General features: G+C 31.6%; 1 protein-coding gene across 1 annotated transcript; it reads left to right on the plus strand.

Annotated features, from left to right (window-relative positions):
- Positions 1 to 63: 63 nt before the first annotated feature.
- On the plus strand, positions 64 to 13,052 carry LOC132795167 (homeobox protein B-H1). Its single transcript, XM_060805719.1, is given in 5 exon segments — positions 64 to 152; positions 1,564 to 2,701; positions 10,422 to 10,974; positions 12,675 to 12,768; positions 12,770 to 13,052. Coding segments are annotated over 4 exon segments (885 nt in total). The 5' UTR covers positions 64 to 152; positions 1,564 to 2,628; the 3' UTR covers positions 12,935 to 13,052.
- The last annotated feature ends 7,554 nt before the right edge of the window (positions 13,053 to 20,606 follow it).

The raw sequence follows: 20,606 nt of genomic DNA on the forward strand, positions 1-20,606 counted from the left end.
TCACCTGTGTTTTTATTTATTTTCTTTTCTTTTTTTTCTGTGTGTGTTTTTCTGCAGCTATGCAAATAGTTTAAAGTGCGTAAAACTTGTAAACTTTGGATTGCATTTCATGCTTTTGGATCGGTTTAGCTGCATTAAGTGAAGGAGAAAAGGTAAGATTCGACAAAAAGGAAATAGAGAGATAAAAAACAAAAACAGATCAATGTAGTTCCTTAACATCCTAAAGTGGCTGATATGATATTACTAATAATAATAATACTAATAATAAAATATAATTTGCAATATCTAATAAGAGAGGCTTTTGAATTATAATTATCAGTTGGTAATAATCAAATATCAAATCTCATGTTTTTAATGCTAACTGATAAATATAATTCGAATGACTTAAGTGCCTCTTGTGTTTTAGGTAATTTAAATTATATAATAAGTTCCCTGGCGCTTAGAGCATAAAGAGAATGTGATGTGATTATTATTCTTTCTAGATTGAAATAATCTTGATTTGAGATTTTTCGGATCTTGAAAAAAATGGATCTTGAAATAAAGTTTTTAGGTTAAAACAATTTTAAATCAAAATTTGCATGCTAAATTTAAATTTTCAAGTGAAAAACATATTTTTTTAAGATGAAAATATTGATTCATTTGATTTTTATTTCTGAGTATTAAAATACTCTGATCATTTTTTATTTGTTTTGCTTGCCATCGCTAAATTTGAGAAATTTTATTAAAAAAATTGTTGAAATTCTCAGCTAAAGCTTTAATTTCAAATTTTTTTTTTTGACACAGTTCAAATTTTAAATTTCAGAATGCACAAAACTAACAACTAAAATGAAGTGCTGTTATTAAAATGTTAATTAAACAATTCCAGTATATTTATATTTCAATATTAAGATTACTTATTTTAAAATCATGGTATTAATATTCTAGAATATTAAAAAAGAAGGATTTTAAAATTCCAGAATATTAATACTGCGTTAAATCAACTATAAATCAATTATAAATTCAAAACAATAAAATCTATTATATTAAAATCATTTAAAAGGATTTTAAAATAAGGAATTTTAAGGATTTTAAAATTCTGCGATGTAAATATCGGTTTAAATCAACTACAAATACATTTTAAATTAAAAATAATAGCATTTCTTATTTTAAAATCATTTAAAAGAATTTTATATTAAGTTAAATCAACTATAAATCAATTATAAATAATAAATAAAATAATAAAATTGCTTATTTAAAAATTGTATGAAAGAATTTGAAAATTTTATAATATTAGTTTTAATCAAAAAGGATTTTAAAATTATATAATATTAATATTGAGTTAAATCAACTATAAATTAAAAATAATTAAATCAATTTTAAATTTTAGAACTTTAATATTGAGTTAAATCACAAATGATTTTAAAATTTTATAATATTAATATTGAGTTAAATCAAAAGTTTGTTTAATACTATCATTTGATTGCAAACTGTAAAAAGAAGTTATGGTAGGAATAACAAATATAATTTAAGAACGCAAAGCACACACAAATTTTTTTAAGTATTACCCATTGTTATTTCTTACAGAAGCTGCTGCACTTGAAAGGAAAAGAAGTCGAATGCATGTACAGTGAATGTTTGTTCTATTAAATGTGCATAAACATTCTTCAAGCTCAACTTTAATTATGCGTTAAACAATTTGCAAAGGAAAGCCGTGTCTAACCTCACAAAAACCGTCGGCAAAAAAAAAGAGAAACACAAGCGTAAAACGCGACGGCGAAAAAACGTAACAAAATACGTATGTAGAGATGCTCGACTAGCGATTGCGATGACTGCGAACTGCGCTGGCGACTGGCGACAACACTGGCAGCAATAAGTAATAAGCAACAAGCTAAACTTGACAGCAGCAGCTGATGAGGGATGATTGCTTCACACACACACTCGCACACAAAGGGTGGCTGCTGCTGTGGACCAATCAGCGAGCAGCTGGCGAGTGAGATAGCTAGTTGAGAGAGAAGAAACAAAATGGCTAACGCCAAACGGAAGTTGCACTTGTCACTGTGTGCGAGCGAGACGGCAGCAGAGTTACTGATTTAATCACAGTTAAATGAGATGTTAACGGTGCGGGAGTGAGAGAGAGAAAGAAAGAGAGAGAGAGAGAGAGTGGGAGGCAAGGTGGAAGAGGTGGAAGAAGTGGAAGCTGTGTGGACTGCCGGCTGTGCACGCTAAACTCTAACGTTTACAGCAACAAATCGCGTAATTCACTTGTGCATCCACGAGTGTGTGCGTGTGTGTGTGTGCGTTATCCTGACGCTGTCGCAGTCAGCGCTGCGCTAAAAGGATTAATAAACGTTCGCATTTCAGTTGTTCATTTGACTTTGCGCTTAACGGTTCAGCTGCCAGCGTCATCAGCGACAAATTCAATTAACAATAAATTCCAACAAAATTCAACAACATTTTTTTTCGTTGCCTTCGCGTTTGTTCTACATTTGCTTTTTTTCAAAGTGTTTTGTGCTTTATTAAATAGCATATAAATCATAATTAATAAACTCAAGTGCAATATGTTCACGATCCTGTTTTAAATCTACCTTCAAAGTTTGAAAGTTTTCGACGTTCAACACAAAAAACGACAAATTCAATTTGGACGATAAAATGCAAAGCTCGAAATCGTTTTTAATACGCGATCTACTGGGAGACCTCATCAATCGACGACAAACGGACTCGGGTGAGTTTCCAAAAGTCATTTAAAAGTATTTTTAACAATTTTCAAGATTGCATTCATTTTATTATTATTTTATTATTATCTAATTAGTAAAGCGCAGTGAAATGACATAATTTATTATTTATTGTGCTTTTATTCCGATAGAATTTCATAGCAAAACTTGTTTAGTATTAATTAAGTATATATTTGGCATATATTTGGTATATATGCAGTACACATATGGTATATCTCTTTTATGGCATATATTTGGTATATATTCAGTACATACACGGTATAAATTTAGTATATTTTTGGGGCACATCAAGTATATATCTGGTATATATTTAATATATATTCAGTATATACGTGGTATATGTTAAGTACATATTCGGTATATATTAAGTATATGCTTGGTATATATTTAGTATATATTTGGTGTATATCTGGAACATACTTGGTATATACTTTTTTTTATTATGAAATGTAATTAATCTAGCTTTAACAAAACAATTGCAATTTTTGTACTTATTTTTTATTATTAGGCAATCGAAATCAGATTTTATTTAGTATATTTTTAGTATATGTTCAGTATAAGATCTGCAGATCAATAATATACAAACTTTGATATTTTTTTAGCTTATCGAAATCCACTTAATTACAATTTTGTTATATTAAGTGCAACATTATTTAGAGCATTCATTTTCGGTAGAAGTTCTTATAATAGACAGAAATGTCTATTCGACTTATCAATCAAGTAACAACATAACAATAAAGCTTATTTATATCAACTCTATCATAGAAATTGAATTATATTTTACTTGAACTTTTCAAAACACAATCGATGCCCAAAATAGAAAGTTTTAACTTAATTAACTAACCTAAATCTCAAAATATAAATCACATAAATATTAGAATTCATTTTCTATATATTTTGAAGAATCCCCAAACATTTGACCCATATGTCAAATACTTGTCGAAAAAACTGTTTAAAGGATAAAGGCAAGATAAAAGAGAAATTCGCAGTGCACAAACAATTAGCTACTAAATAGTTGTAATTGTTGAACTAAACTTTATTTAATCTCATGCATAATTAGAAGACATACACAGAACACAGAGCACACAAGATGTGCAAATGAGCGAGCTCCTTAGGCTATTCGAATACCCTGTAGTCAGTCTTGAAGTGCGGCATGATGTCACTTTTCAATTTATTTTGACAAATGTTGAAAACTAATGATTGCTAACATTATTATCGGGTTTTTCTATGATAATTTAAACATTTTATCGCCATAAAATCAAACTTAAAAATAATAGTTAACGTCTTTTGTACAGATAAAATTCTTTGTAATAATATATTTGATATATGTAGAAGAAAAAAACTGATATTTTGAGTAGCTAGCATTTTTCGAATTCGAAAATTATTATTAGGCAATCTTTCTTTTTGCTTAGCATATATTTAGTATAAATTTGGAATATATTTGATTTATATTTAGTCTATATCTAGTATATATTTAGAATGCACATCGTAAAAATTCAGTAAATATTTGGTATATATTTAGTGTATATTTAATATATATTTTCTGTACACATTTTTTTGGGTTATATTTTGTATATATTTAGTATATACATCGTATAAATTTAGTATATATCCATGGTATATTTGGTATATACTTGGTTTATATTTAGTATACATCTAGTATATATTTGGTATATAGTTAGTGTATATTTGGCATATATTTGGTGTATACATTTTTTAAATTTATTATATATTTCGTATATGCACCGTATAAATTTAGCATTTATTTATTCAACATTTAGTATATTTGTAGTATATACATATAAATATATTATATATTTATGGTATACATGGCATATATTTCGTATATTTTTAGTTTATATCTAGTATATATTCGGTATATACAAAAAATACAATTTTAGTATATATTTGATATATGATTAATTTGTATTTAGTATTTGGAATATGTTTAGTATGCATTTTATATATTAATATTTAAGCAAATTTTGTCCAACATTTTTCGTAGCCTATTTTTTAGGGTATTTTACGTTCAGCTGCTTGAGGAATTATGCAAAATTGGCTTGTCATTGTTTTGCATGCGCATTGTTCAAGCTTAGCATTGTTCTGTATATTGTTGTTGTAGATGTTGTTGTTGTTGTTGTTGTGGTTGATTCGAGGCTAAACAATCAAAGTTGTTGTACGTGACAAATTGCTCGAGCGCAAGTTACGAGCGCAAACAACAACAACAACAACAACAACGAATTAAATTATTGCCTCAAGCGCTTCTTTGACTCAACTGCACAACAACCACACCCCCTTCCCTTCCGCCCACCCTCTCTTCCCCTCCCTTCGTGCCCTTGTTCACCCACAAATTTGTTGGCTAAAAGTTTTGTTGTCGTTTCTAATTGTGGCAAAGTGTGAGATTTAAATGCCCGCGGCCAATTGTCAGCGGTTACACACACACACACACACATACACATGTGCAGCACCCTCCTCTCTCTCCCTCTCTCTCGCTCTTTTTCTTGCATGACAATCCGGCAGATCAAAAGTGTTGGGTGGTGCATGTAAAGTGGCGGCTAATTGGCCGCTGCGCAGCAAAGTAATGCGAGACAATTAAGATGCTTGCAAGACACACACACAAACACACACACAGACACATATGCAAGTCTCTGACAGTGAAAGTGAGGTTATGTCGAGTGAATGAGTTTACAGTTCGTTGCATACTTTTCTGCGCAGCGTAATCAACAAATTGCTTAAATTGTGATTAAGAATGCAGTAAATGGGAAAGGGATTAAAAAACATAGAAGAAACTTAGTTTAAAGTAAATTAACTACACAGAAAGAAAAAACGTCAAGAATAAAATCTTTTCTTTCCTTCTTTTATTTACAAAAAAGGAAAAAACGTCAAGAATAAAATCTTTTTTTCGCTTCTTTTATTTACAATCTGTCTGCCTAAACAATAAGTAAATTTTAACATATAATTAATATTACATTTATAGAAATAGCAGGTTTCAAATGACAAATAACATCTTTTCAGTTGGTTTGATTTATCTAAAATCTTGAATCCAGATTGTTTCAATATAATTATCTTATTTCAAGATTGTTATTTTTAAAATCGAGAAAATCTTAAATCAAGAGTTTTTTAATCTAGACTTTTTTTTCTCTTTGTAGTTCTTATTCAATTCAATCTCTTAAGAATTATGTGTGTTAAAATGGATCCTTATACAATTCAATCTTTTAAGGAGTCACTGCCATTGACAACATATTTAAATAGCATGTATGAATGATATAGTCTAGTTTTGACTTCGTTAGACCCTTTACTTTTTCTTACGCAACTTCGAATATTCCGCGCTTAACTACATTTTGGTTTAATAAATTTGAATAAGACTGACAATCGACTGCTGCTGAAGTGAGAACATTTACATTATGAGGTGATTTTTCTACCTTTGACTTAATAGACCCTTTTTCACTTTAGTTTATTATGATGTAAAGGGTCTATAAGATTAGAAATAAACTAAATAATTTTTACAAGCTCTCTTATATTGTCTAATAAATAATTTGAAGTTTTTAAACAGCATGAAATCAATCAATCAATGCGATATTAAGATATTCTAAATTTGAATATTGTTAATAAGCAATACGATATACTATTTCGTTAGACCCTTTACTTTTTATTTCGCAAATGTTGGTTTAATAAACTTGGAATAAGATAAACAATCGATTTAACTATTGTTACTGATTAAGAACAACATTTGGAAGTATCTAATATTTGCCTGACTTAATAGACTTAAGTTTTTTTAAGTGAAGGGTCTAAAAGTTCAGAAATAAACTAATTCATTTATTCAAGTTCCTCTTAGATTGATTAATAATTAATCTGATGTTTATTAATAGCATCGAAACAAGCAATATATAACTCTATTAGACTTCTGCATGAATGCATCCAAAACGACAAATGAATCATTTATTCTAAATGTGGGCACACTCTTATTTCTGCGCAGTATATTTGGGTGTGAGTGAGTAGAGTATTAGAGTTACTCAAAGATGCCTCTGACTTAAAAGATCCTTTTTTTAGTTTTTCTATAAAGTGAAGGGTCTAAACTTTAAAAGTCATGTATAGTATACAGTATCATATCAATCAAAATAAACCCTGACTTAATAAACCCTTTTTCAATTTACAATTTTACATGCTCAATATTTATCATCAAGTCAATTTACTTATCATCAAGTCAATCAAAATGCAACTGCTTCGATATTGGGCTAAATTTGAGTATTGTTGATAAGTAAAGCTCTAATTAAACAGCGATCAGTTTAGATATTTGATTGCTGTCTTATTCTTTATATAGATAATCGAGTAAATCTGTTTATTCAGAGCTCTTTTATTATGTTTTGTAGTTCAATTGGCGGCATGTGCGACTTATTTCTTGTATCTCCGCAATTCAAGTGCCTATTAAATGGCAATTGTGCCGCAAATTGATACGACGTGACTTTTCATCAAAAAAATGAAAGCAACTCACTTGAGACGCCCCACAGCTACACACACACACACACACACATACACATGGGCAAACACACGTGAATAATTGAATCGTCATTCATATGTTTTTGCTTCAGCCTTTCGTCCTCGGCTGTGTGTGAGTGCGACGTCCATATAAATATAGAAGTCAAAACCATTTCGGGGTTAAAATGTAAAAATAATTTCCGCAGCAAAGTTATAAAAATACAATTGAGCAAGCGGCTCTCGTGAAGATGCTCGACTGCCAGTTACCCTGTAATTGTTGTTTTAGTTGCGAAACTTTTTTTCGAAGAAATTTATATTATCTTTTTGTGTATACATATTTAGTATAATTGCAGGTTAGTAGTATGCATACACAGTATATTTTGTATACTTAGTACAATTGTAGTAGTTGTATGTATATTTAGTATAATTATAGTAGTAGTATGCATGTAAAGTATATTTTGGTATAATACTATTATTAATAAATAGTATATTTTTTTACTTAGAATACTTAATATTATTGTGTAGTAGTTTGCATAAATTGTATATTTTTGTATTTATTTAGTATAATTTTATTAAAGTACCATACATACATAGTATATTTTTTATATTTAGTATAATTGCAGTAGTATGTATGTATGAATAGTATATTTGTGTAAAAATTTAGTATAATTATAGTATACTAGTATGTATTTTTATACTTAGTATAACTGTAATAGTAGTATATTTTTGTGCATATTCAGTATAATTATTTTATGATAATAATATACATAAATAGTATATATTTATGTTTATTTAGTATAAAGTACTGAGTATAATTATTGTACTATTTATACGTACTACTACTATTACATATAATTATACTAAATATAAGCAATATACACAAATTATACCAAATATACACATACATAGTATATAAATAGAATATTTTAGTACAATTTAGTAGATTTATAGTATATTTTATGAATTTAGTATAATTAGTAATATGTATAAATAGTATATTTATGTGTATATTCAGTATAATTATAGTAAATATACAAATTATACTTTTTATTATATTTTTAGTATATTTTCATAAAGTTGACTTATGTGCATATAGATATCCTTGAAATAACTAAATACTTTAGAACTTCACATAGTTTCCACTAATTTGTATACCCTGCAAATTGTGAATTGTTTGATATGTATGACATTTAAGTTGCTGATTATTCAGATATCCCTCAACAAAAATTGAACAGTGGCAAACTGCAAATTGCTCGTTCATCGAACCTTTTTTAAGACTGACTGCAGCTACCCCATTTTTGATGCACAGCAAGTGGAATCCTTGCTGAGCGTCCTTCGGGGTGGTTCCTATCCTTATGTATCCTCATATGCTCGTATGTGTGGCCGCGCCTTGGGCGCTATGGGAAATGAGTGCAAATTCCAATAGGAAAAAGAGAAGAAGAGAAAAAGGAAAAAAACAATTGAGGCGTTCGACGAGTCGTCGAGAAGACACGTGAATTTAATCAGGCAACGATGCCCCGTTGCGTCCAGGATATTTCTGTAACGATGATATAAATAGTGATTCCAAGAGAGTGCGACAGAGAGGGAGAGTGAGAGAGAGTGAAATCAACATGATGCTTCTTTTGTCTCGTTAATGGACTTCAACCAACGCCCACTTGAGGAGATGCTTAGCATCGTTGTCTCGCCGCAGCAGGATGATAATGATGAGAGTCCTGTCCATCGCAGATTTAGCGATGCCCCAGAGTGACTTGATCCAAAAGTGCTTGCACGCGCTCGCTCATCTCTCTCGCTCCCTCTCTCTCTCTCTCTCTCTCTGTGTGGAATGCATTAACGCCACGCTGCGCTTAAAAGCAGGCTACACTTTATTTTTAACCTCACTTAACGATCTCAACTTGAGTGCAATTGATACGCAAAAAAATAGAAATTAACAACGTGAAACAATAAATTTTACGTTCTCCCTCACTTCGAACTGCAATTCGCATTTAAAAAAAAAAACAAACTGCAACTGAACAAACTGGCTGAAGGCTTAATTGCAATGACTTTTTTTTTGGTATTAAATGTACTATTTAGTATATGAAATATACTTAATATACTAAATGAACTATTTAGTATGTTAAATGTATAAAATGTACTATTTAGTATATTAAATGTACCAAATAAACTGAATGTACCATTTAATATATGAAATGTAGGAAATATACTAATAAACTATTTAGTATGTTAAATGTATTAAACACACTGAATATACTAAATATACGAAACTAATACTTAATATATGCAATTTACTAAATATACTAAACTAATATTGAATATATAAAATTTACTAAATATACACAATGCACTGAATATATTTAAAATACTATTTAGTATATAAAATGTATGAAATATACTAAATGTACTATTTATTTATTTACGAAATATACCAAATGTAGTAAATACACTTAGTGTACTATTGAGTGTATGAAATGTTAACCATTTAATGCATCATTTAAATGTAGTATACTAAATGCACTATTAAGTATGTCAAATGTATGAAATTAATATATTACATAGTATATGAAATCTACTAAATATAGGAAATTAAATATTTCGTATGTTAAATCTACTATTTATCCTAAATGTATACTAAGTTTACTAATTAGTATGTTAAATGTACTAAATATACTAAATGAAATATTTAGTATATTAAATGTACTATTTAGTATATTTAGATAATATACTAATTATATTTAATTATATATGAATAGTTTCTGCTGGCACTTGATTTATTTTATGCGTATTCGTATAAGATAATGTGTGATACAGTAAAGGATATTTAATATTAAATACGGTCACATTTGTTATGCTTATTGTGATATAATATGGGCACACTTACAACAGACTATTTTATTAGTTTCTACTAGTATTGTATATATATTATTCGTATTCTAAGTCACTTACAAAATAATGAATATTTTATTAGTTTCTTCTGGCACTTGATTTTATTTTATTCGTATTCGTATAAGATAATGTGTGACCATACTACCTTGTTGTATATGTATGTAAGATATTTTAAACTAAATACGATTTCTTTTGTTATTCTAATTATGACATAACACATATTTAATATAGAATATTTGATTAGTTTATATTAGTATTTTATTATGTATTTTAGGGTCACTTATAAAAATGTAATATCTTATACAAATAATCTGTAATCCTAATCCTTCTTCCCTGTTCCCTTTCTTGCCACAGAAATCGAGCTATCGAACGATGAGTCGGACATTGACATCGAGGATCGCTCGACGCCAGACTCGACAGCGAACGGATGCCGAGAACGTGATCGGGATCGGGATCAGGAGCTGTTGCTGCATCACTCGCATTCGCACTCGCATCACTACAACCACAACGACGAGTCGAGCGTAGAGTCCTGCGGCACGGCGACGCCAGGACCTCCAGGAGCAGGATCGAACGCTGGCCTCAGTGCAGCGGCTGCTGCAGCGGGAATGGCAGCTGGACTTTTGGCAGCAGCTGCAGCCGGAGACAATGGCGGCGGACCGGGAGGAGGCGGTGGCAACTTAGGGGGCGGCGGTGGTGGGAGTGGCAGCTATGCAGAGCACAAGCTGCAGCTGAGCAAGAGCGGAAGGAAGCCGCGACGACGACGCACAGCGTTCACGCACGCTCAGCTCGCGTATCTGGAGCGCAAGTTTCGATGCCAAAAGTATCTCAGCGTCGCCGATCGCAGCGATGTCGCTGAAACCCTCAATCTATCGGAGACACAGGTCAAGACCTGGTACCAGAATCGACGGTGAGCTCAAAGCATATTTACTTTTATGTATTTATTAATATTTGTGATAATCTTCATTTCATTTTTTTATTATTCATCGATTCGTTGGTGAGCTCAAGGCATATATGCAATATTTATTGATTTACTTATTATTTTCATTGATTTCTAACTTTTTATTTGGTTGCTTATTCTATGACTATTCTGATATTTTTGCAAATTTAGTTCATTACTTTTATCATTTAACATTTTTTTCATTTTATAATTTATCAAATTATTGCTTTTTGCTTTTTAGAATATTTTTATTTACTGGTTTACTTATTTTTTTCTTTCTTTTTTATACATACATATGTATACATATTTTTTGCTTAGTCTATGATTAATCAATTTTATTTATATTTGCGCAAATTTAATTAAATGTAAATACAAACATATTTTTTATTTGATCATAGAATCCAACTATTTCTTTTTCATAATGTTCTTATTTATAAATTTACTTTCATATTCACATTTTATAATATAAATTTAGATGATTATAATTTTAATGTCTTACTATGCGAAATTTGTATTCGAGATGCGACTTCTTAAATTTAATTTGCTTTCAAAATTTCCTTAACGTTTTCCTTACCTGAATTTATAGCTGCATTTACGTAAACGTTTTCCGTACTCTCTCAATTTCTTATTTATTATTTATTTAAGTTGAATTCGTAGTGAAATTTTCGTTAACTTTTTCATTCGTTTTTCTAACTCTTATTTATAGTATAACTATCATTTTTCGAATAAATATAATTTGCCAACTTGAATTTGTAATCGAAATTTCCTTAAAGTTTTCCCAAGCTGAATTCGTAATGGAATTTTCGTTAACGTTTTCCTTACCACAACTTTTCGTCTCTCTCTCTCTCTCTCTCTCTCTCTCTCTTATTTATTACTATTATTTATCGAATGACGTTTTAATGGTTTAAGTTTAGTTTTTTTACGTTTTCCTTAACTGAATTTATAATGAAATCTTCGTTAATTTTTCTTGTTACAACTCTTCGCGTATATTATTTATTACTATTATTTATCAACTTGAATTTGTTGTGCAAACATCTTTCACGTTTATTCGAATTTGTGAATTTTGTGAATTATTATTATTTATAAAATTATGTATTAATGTAGCCGAATTTGTAATGGAATTTTCGTTAGCGCTTTCCTTACTCAAACTTCGGTTTTCTTTATTTCTTATTTATTACTATTCTTGAAATTTCCTTAAACTTTTTCTTAGCTGAATTTGTGACGGATTTCTTCGTTAACGTTTTCCTTAGCAAAACTCTTCTTCTTTAGCTCATATTATGTGTTAATGTATTAATTCTTATTGTAATTTCCTTAACCTATTTTCTTAGCTATGTATATTTGTAACTTAATTTTCTTTAACATTTTCCATACTACAACTTTTCGCGTCTTTTATTTATTTGTATTATTTATAAACTTTTATTTATTATGCAAAAATTGTTCACGTTTTTCTGAATTTGTTGTAGAATTTTCATTAACGTTTTCCATACTAAAACTTCGCTTCGCTCTTGATCTTATTTATTACTATTATGTATTTATCGAATGATGTTTGAATGGTTTAAGTTTAATTTAGTTACGTTATCCTTAACTGAATTTGTAGTAGAATTTTCGTTAACGTTTTCCATACTAAAACTTCACATTTATCTTTCTTTTTTTTCTCTCTCTCGATGCAGCACCAAATGGAAGCGACAGAATCAACTGCGTTTGGAGCAGCTTCGTCATCAGGCCACGCTTGAGAAGGACTTTGTGGTGCAGGAGAATGGCGGGGGCGGAGGCGGGGGGGCTCGGTTGCTGCCCCAGCGGCTTGTCCAGTTCGTTCAGCGCCGCTGCAGCTGCGGCAGCTGCGGCAAGCAATCCGTGCAACTTCTTGACCTCGGCTGCTGCGGCGGCAATATTCCGCAACGTTGGCTACGTTCACGGCTGTCCCATGTAGACAGCCGCATCCCTCCCCCTCCCCCTCCACCTCCCTCTCCACCTCTCACCTGGCCAATGCTTGCCACATGCCACATGCTGCATGCCACATTGAGTCGACGCCTCTCCACAAACGCTTGCCTATGTAAATAATCGATTTAATTGTTCTTCTTCTTTTTTTTTGGACTTTCATCGTGCAATCAAAGCTGATCTGCCCCCGCCTCTTCCCTCTCTCTCCCTCCCTTCTATCCCATTAACAGCGAACTTAGGTTTAGTCAAATTAACTGTAATATACACACACACACACACACACACACACAATGAGAATTGTAAACACCACGCACTATGTAAAAGGTTTTTTTTTTTTGGTGAAAAATAAAAATTGGATTGCATATTTGATAAAGTTCGTTATGAAAATGAACACGAGTGAAAATTATTTGGAAATTGTAAAAGAAACATTTATTTTCTTATATAAAATACTTGCAAACTCTTCAAGGACATGCTGCATTATAATAAGCAGAAGAAGCTACTTCGATTGCCATTAAAAAAATTGATTAAATCATTTTTTTGTTTTTCCAAAATTTTTGTTAAGGGGGAAGCATGAAAAAATAAATTGGCCAAAAATTGAAAAGGTCCTTGTAACTCGGTCATTTGAAGGACTATCGCAATGTCCTTCGACATACAGTTAGCGCTTGTAGCATAAATCATGAATAAATTTTCAAAAGGACGAATATCCTTGTAGTAACACAGTTAGCAGGACTTTTTTGCATAGAGAACGTTCGCTATAATTCGGCCATATCCTTGCTGATCCTGACCGGTCCTTTGTCAATCAACTACTATTAACAAGGACTACAAACTGGCCAAAGGACATCCGAATCGTCCTTGTAGTTTCCGAGTTATCAAGGATTTTCCAATTTCATAGTTATTTCTTACCTATTTTTGCTCACATGTAATAAAAATTTACAAGTGTTTTTTTGCAAAAATTTAGCATACTTTTCAGCGCTTTTTATAGAAAATTCATACAAAAAAATTTGTCAAGGGGAATGCATGAAAAATTGGCCAAAAATTCGAAAATCCTGCGTAACTCGGTCATTTGAAGGACAATTGCGATGTCCTTTGGCATGCAGTTAGCTTTTGTTGCATAAATCATGAATACATTATCAAAAGAACGAATATCCTTTTGGCAACAAAGTTATAAGGACTTTTTTGTTTAAAGAAAATAGGCTATAACTCCGCCATATCCTTTTCGATCCTGACCGGTCCTGTGCCAATCAACTTCTATTGACAAGGACTATTAGTTGGCCAAAGGACATGTCGATCGTCCTTACTGTTCTCGAGTTATCTAGGATTCTTCAACTTTTTGGCGATTTTCGAGCCCTGCGCAAAATACAAAAAATGTTGCCTACTTTTAGGGGCTCGCTTTTTAATTGGAATAAATTCAATTGAATTGTGATTGCATTTAATTTGCGCAGCTTACCTTGACATTTTAAAGTATTAAGGCATACTTTTAGATACTTACCTTATTTTTATAATGTTTCTTATAACTGATTTTGTGTTACCCTAAGGCAAATTTATCAAGTTACATTGGAAAAACAGCTTTTGAAAAACCTTTTTTAATTTATAAAGTCTGTTATTTGCGTTTATTTCTTTTTATTTATACATTTTTACAGTACATTTTGTTCGTTTGCTTAAGTATGAAGTTAGATTTAGTTGCCACAGTTGCAAATTTAAAGTTAGTTTAATAAAGTATTGTTTTAAAATCTATGATAAATATGTTGTTATGTTATAATTATGAGTTTTCCCTGAAAATTGTTGTTATGGTATTTTATTGCTGGACTGACTTAACTACTTAATAAATCGAAAATCTAAAAAACTGAAATTGTTTTTAAATAAATGTAATCCTTGTTTCTTTATGAAACGCACGAATTATTTTGTTGGCAGTCATCTCGATGAAATCCCTTGGAAACTGTGGCTTAAAGAGGACAAAAAGATGATCACAGGAATGAAGCAGCTGAGAACGCTCTGATTCCCTCAGTATCGCAGGCTTTCATTAAGTATTTCTCTCTCTCTCTCCCGCTCTCTCTTTACTGCTGCCAGCATGTGGGCCAGGTAACTTTCTTCCCATTTCTGATGTCCTGATAGAATATTTCAAATTTTCATCTTACCTAAAATAAATAAAGTATAAATTTAAAATACTACAATTAAAAAAATGAGCATTATATTATTTATACTTACTATTAAGTAAAAAAAACTTGTATAATGTGTAATAAATTGAATCCTTGTTTCTTTATGAAACACTCGATTTATTTTGATGGTCATCATCTCAACGAGATTCCTTAGAAAGCGGATGAAATAGCAGGCGCACATAATCAAGTAGGTAGATGATCACAGGAATGAAGCAGCTGAGAACGCTCTAATTCACTCATTTTGTTAGACTCTCATTGAGAGTGCGTATTTATCTCTCTCTCTCTCTCTGTCTCCCTCTATCTTTCTTTCATTGTTTCTCTCTCTCTCTTTCCGTTAACTGCTGCAAGTAGTAGATTTCAAGTAGCCTTCTTCCCATTTGTGGTCTCCTGGTAGTATATTTCAAATTTGCATCTCACATGAAATAAAGTAAAATAAATTATAAAATTTAAATCAAATTATTAAAGTTTGCTTTTATTATTTATACTAAGTAGTTGAAGAAATCCTTGTTTCTTTATGTCGACTAAGTCCCTTGAAAACTGTGGCTTAATGCAGGCGAAATACCAGGCGCTCATAATAAAGTAGCTCTGAGCTCTCTTTCGCTCTCTCTTTCTTTGTCTCTCTATCTCTTTCTCTCGGTTACCTGCTGAGCTTTTAAGTAACTTTCTTGCCATTTCTGGTCTCCTGGTAAAATATTTCAAGTTTGTATCTCACCTGAAATAAAGTAAAACAAAATTGATAAAACTAAAATACAAATTATTAAAATGTTCCTATATTATTTATACCTGGTTGATAAGCAAATTAAAAAAACAAAACTTTTTATTTATTTTAAATATCATTTAAAAATACAAATAAATTATGATAAGCAGGAAAATATTTAATGCTCTAAAAGATAAAATGATGAAACTTAAAAGGAAACAGTATTTACTATTTAACGTAATTGCGGAATTAAATAGCAACAAAGCAGTTATTAATTTTGAACATAATAAAACATTCAAATTTTTCAAAATCAGATTATCGAAAAATTAAAAATAAAAGTTAAAATAAAAAACAGAGTTTTTTCTTAAAGTGCACAAAACCAATCCTTTCTGGTTTTTGGTTAAATTTTCTTATATAATACGTCACATCTCAAAAGAAAGCAATTTCTCTAGCCTTAAAGACTCTTTTTGCTAAAGACTCACAGGATCAAGCATATTACACAATTGAAGGAGACAATTTTGTAGGTTAAAGGAAAGCACAAGCTTAATTTGGAGCTCACAGTTCACAGTTCGGAGACATTTGTGGAACATTTGTTGAGCTACAAGTTGTGACATGCACGCACATGTTGCGACATGTTGTTTACAGCTGGCACAAAAGCTTACGCTCCGATTGCGACTGCAATTCTGATATTTTGTACTACTGCGATTGCCAACGAAGCGGATTCCACATTCATTGAGTCATGCTTAAAAATCAACTTGAGCGAATCACACAAAACGATATCAATTTGTCGCTATATAGTAGTAAATGGCATCTATCTATATATATGAACATGCATGTGTGTGTGTGAGTATGAGTGTGTGTGTGTGTGTGTGGAAGTATTAGTGTGTCTGACATGCTGTGTCAGCCAACCGGAAAACAAGCAAAAACAAACTCTGTGCACGCAATTATTGCAAGAAGCGTTTCTCGCTTATGGGCAGCGCGTGTGCGCAAGCGAGACAGCAACAGTAACGAAAAGCAGCGACGTCGACATCGCAGTCGACTGCGGTTTGATTTTTCATGCACATTTAGCTCGCGACGATGGAAGCCAAGGCACAAAAAGGAAGAGAAAAATGTTTAGCCACAAATTGAATCTGCGCGTTTAACGAGCAGCCAAAGCAGCCAAAGCTTTCATAGCAGTCAGCTAGTGAGAGCGAGCAATTGCATGAGCGAGCGACAGAGAGAGATAGCGAGTGCATGGCTGTGTGATAGGTGAGTGAGTGCTGTTTGGGGGTGGGAAGAGAGCAGAGGTTGGTGGGGAGGGAGTGGGGGGAGGGGTAAAGTAGACGTAGTTCGAGTGGACGCCAAACGGAAGCAGCACAGAACGCTAATTAAAAAGACACTTGAAAAAAAAGAAGAGGAAGAGGAAAAGGGGACGAAAAGCTTGGCAAATAAAAATAGTACAGTAGTTATCCATGAAATTGTCTATGAAATGTGAATGTAATTTAATGAATAAAATGCAGCATAGACGCAACTTGAAGCGTCACGCCCCCTCTCTGCCCCCCCTCCACGACCCCTTTGTGGATAGATTTATTTGATTGCGCTTCATTTGCGCATCTATTGAAAAGTCAATTGCATTTTTAATTGGTACATTTTACGTCTGCCATCCTTTTGAAAGCTTGCCCAAAAAGGATTCACTCTCTCTCCCTCTCTCTCTCTCTCTCTCTCTTTCTCGCAGTTCTCTGCTTTGCCTTTTGAGGCTACAAAACTTGTTCGTTTTTGTTGTTTCGCTTTGTGCACGCTCGGTCCACTTTGATTTGTATTTATTTAATGAGTTATTAATTGCATTAAGCTTTCAGCTTTGTAATTAACACAACTCGCGATTCAAAACGCGTGAAACATAACCTCAAAAGGCTTAAAGGCGGTCAAAGTCAGTGGCTGTCTGTCTGATTGATTGACTGACTCCTGATTGACTGCCAAGTGGCCGCCATTGATCAATTTGCCATACACAAAACTTTTGCTTTGATAGTCGCTCTGCAATTTTTAATTAACTTTTTCCTGCACTCGCTGCGATTGCAGCACATTTATGTTAGTTAGTGGATAAAGTAATTTCAAATTTGTATATTTCTATCAAAAACGGTGAAAATAGTTGCGTAACTAACTTTCGCTTCTCTTACATTGCGTATACTTAATGAACTAAAGCTCTGATTTGAAATATATCGTAAAGAAGAAATGCTCTGAATTATATTTATAGATTTTTCATCAATTAATGACGAAAGAGTTTTGCATAATTCACTAAATAGAAAATTATATGATTTTAAACAAATAATAAAGCAAAGCAGTACGGTATTATTCTTAAAATATACCAAAATTATTCGCTGAAAATTACTACAAAAATATACTGAATGTCATACTCGGTATATCAATATACCGCAGTATTCAAAAGGTGACGTTTAATATACAGCAAAAAAAATTAATATTATATAAAAAAACAGAAAGCTATATTTGGTATATTATATACTACCATTAAAAATAAAATACCATTTAATGCGGAATACTATATTTGGTATATTGATATACTGTTTTATTCAAAATATACCATTTAATATATTTAGCTATATTTGGTATATTGACATAGTACTACACAATATTACATTCAAAATATACCATTTAATATTAAATGCCATACTTGGTATATTGATATATTACTATATTCAAAATATACCATTTAACACTGAGCCCAATTTTTGGTATATTGATACACTACTATTTTCAAAATATACGATTTAATATACCGAAAATATATAAAAATATACTTAAGACTATAATTGGTATATTTCACTCTCAAAACAGTTTTTCAAAAGCTATTTTCCCAATGTAACTTGATAAAGTTGCCTTAGCGTAACACAAAATCAGTTACAAGAAACATTAAAAAAACGTAAGTACATAAGAGTATTCTTTAATATTTTAAAATGTCAAGGTAAGTTGCGCAAATTATATGCAATCACAATTCAATTGAATTTATTCCAATTAAAAAGCGAACCCCTAAAAATAGGCAACATTTTTTGTATTTTGCGCTGGGCTCAAAAATCGCCAGAATGTTGAAGAATCCTAGATAACTCGAGAACAGTAAGGACGATCGACATGTCCTTTGACCAACTAATAGTCCTTGTCAATAGAAGTTGATTGACACAGGACCGGTCAGGATCAGTAAGGATACGGTCGAGTTATGGCCTATTTTCTCTAAAGAGAAAAGTCCTTATAACTTTGTTGCTAAAAGGATATTCGTCCTTTTGAAAATGTATTCATGACTTATGCTACAAGCGCTAAGTGCATGTCGAAGGACATCACGATAGTCCTTCAAATGACCGCGTTACGCACGATTTTTGAATTTTTGGTCAATTTTTCATGCATTCCCCTTGACAAATTTTTTGCATCACTTTTCCATAGAAAGCGCTGAAAAGTATGCTACAATTTTTGTCAAAAACCTTGTAACATATTCTATATAATTAATTTTTTGGTATATTGATATACTGTGTTAAAAAAATACCAATCAAATATACCGAATCTATTCTATGAGTAGTGGGATAAACAAATGCAAAATGTGAAACATCTTGAAAAATGTTTTCAAATTATTCCACATTGCTATAAAATATAATGTACTCACATGTACTAAATAATATTAAAAATCTGCAGAAAGTATAGTATTTTAAAATCTCAATTCTTGAAAAAAAAAATCCCAATCACATTTTTAGATTTTTTAGTTTGAAAAGTGAAATAAAACTTTGCACTCAAAATTCAAATTAAATTACATTTTGTTAAATCACTACAAAAATTTCAATTTTTATAAGTACATTATAAGATCAAGAAAATAAAATTCTCAACAACGAATTATAAAATGTCGAAAATAATATTCTAATCTTTCCTTTAACAAACTGTTATTTAATTCAAATATCAAATGCAAAGTAAAATAACAAAAATGAGAAATGTAGCTGGCAAACAAAGAAAACATTTGGAATGTGGGATACTTTTTGAGATAGCAAACTGATGATAAAGTGTGATACATTTTAATTTGCATTAAAAGGCGAAAGCGAAGCTTTTGTTGGCTTTTTGTGAGGCTAAACAATTTAACAGTAAATGCAAAACACACACAACGAGGCGACACACAGAAGAACAATTAACGAGAACATTGTGCAGCTAACGATGATGATGATGATGATGGTGATGATGTGACATCAGCAACAACAACAACAAAGGGGCAACAACCACCCAGACAAGTGTCAGCACGCCCTGCGGCACAAACACAATTTGCAACATTTTTCCAAACGGATAATGACAAACATTTTAATCACAAAATGAAACCGAAACCGCAACCGAAACACAAAACACAAAACTCGAAACTCGAAACTCAAAAAGCAACCACCAAACACAACGCTTCTTCTTGGTTGCTGCATGAGCAGGACAACAACAGCATCACACACTCCTCCCTCCCTCCCTCTTCCTCTCCCTCTTCACTGGCATTAGGAATCAGAGTCGGGCAAGTCAAGTGGCTTTTGTCATCATTGTTGTGGACCGGAGTTTGACGCATCTGTTAGTCGACATAATCTGTTGTGCCTTCTCAGCCGAAAAAAGCGAACCAAGGAGCTCTAGAAGCCGATAGTAAGCAAGCGATTAATTCACATACTATCGGCTATAAAATTAATAAATAAATAAATAGGAATACAAAATAATTCAAATAAGCATTGACTACAAATGCGTGTTTGTGTTTGTGTTAACTTCGCTTTTACTTCAATTGACATAAGAAAATAATACGAATTCATCTATAAACTTTGTGA

This window comes from Drosophila nasuta, chromosome X, assembly GCF_023558535.2.
Source record: "Drosophila nasuta strain 15112-1781.00 chromosome X, ASM2355853v1, whole genome shotgun sequence".
Lineage (NCBI taxonomy): Eukaryota > Metazoa > Arthropoda > Insecta > Diptera > Drosophilidae > Drosophila > Drosophila nasuta.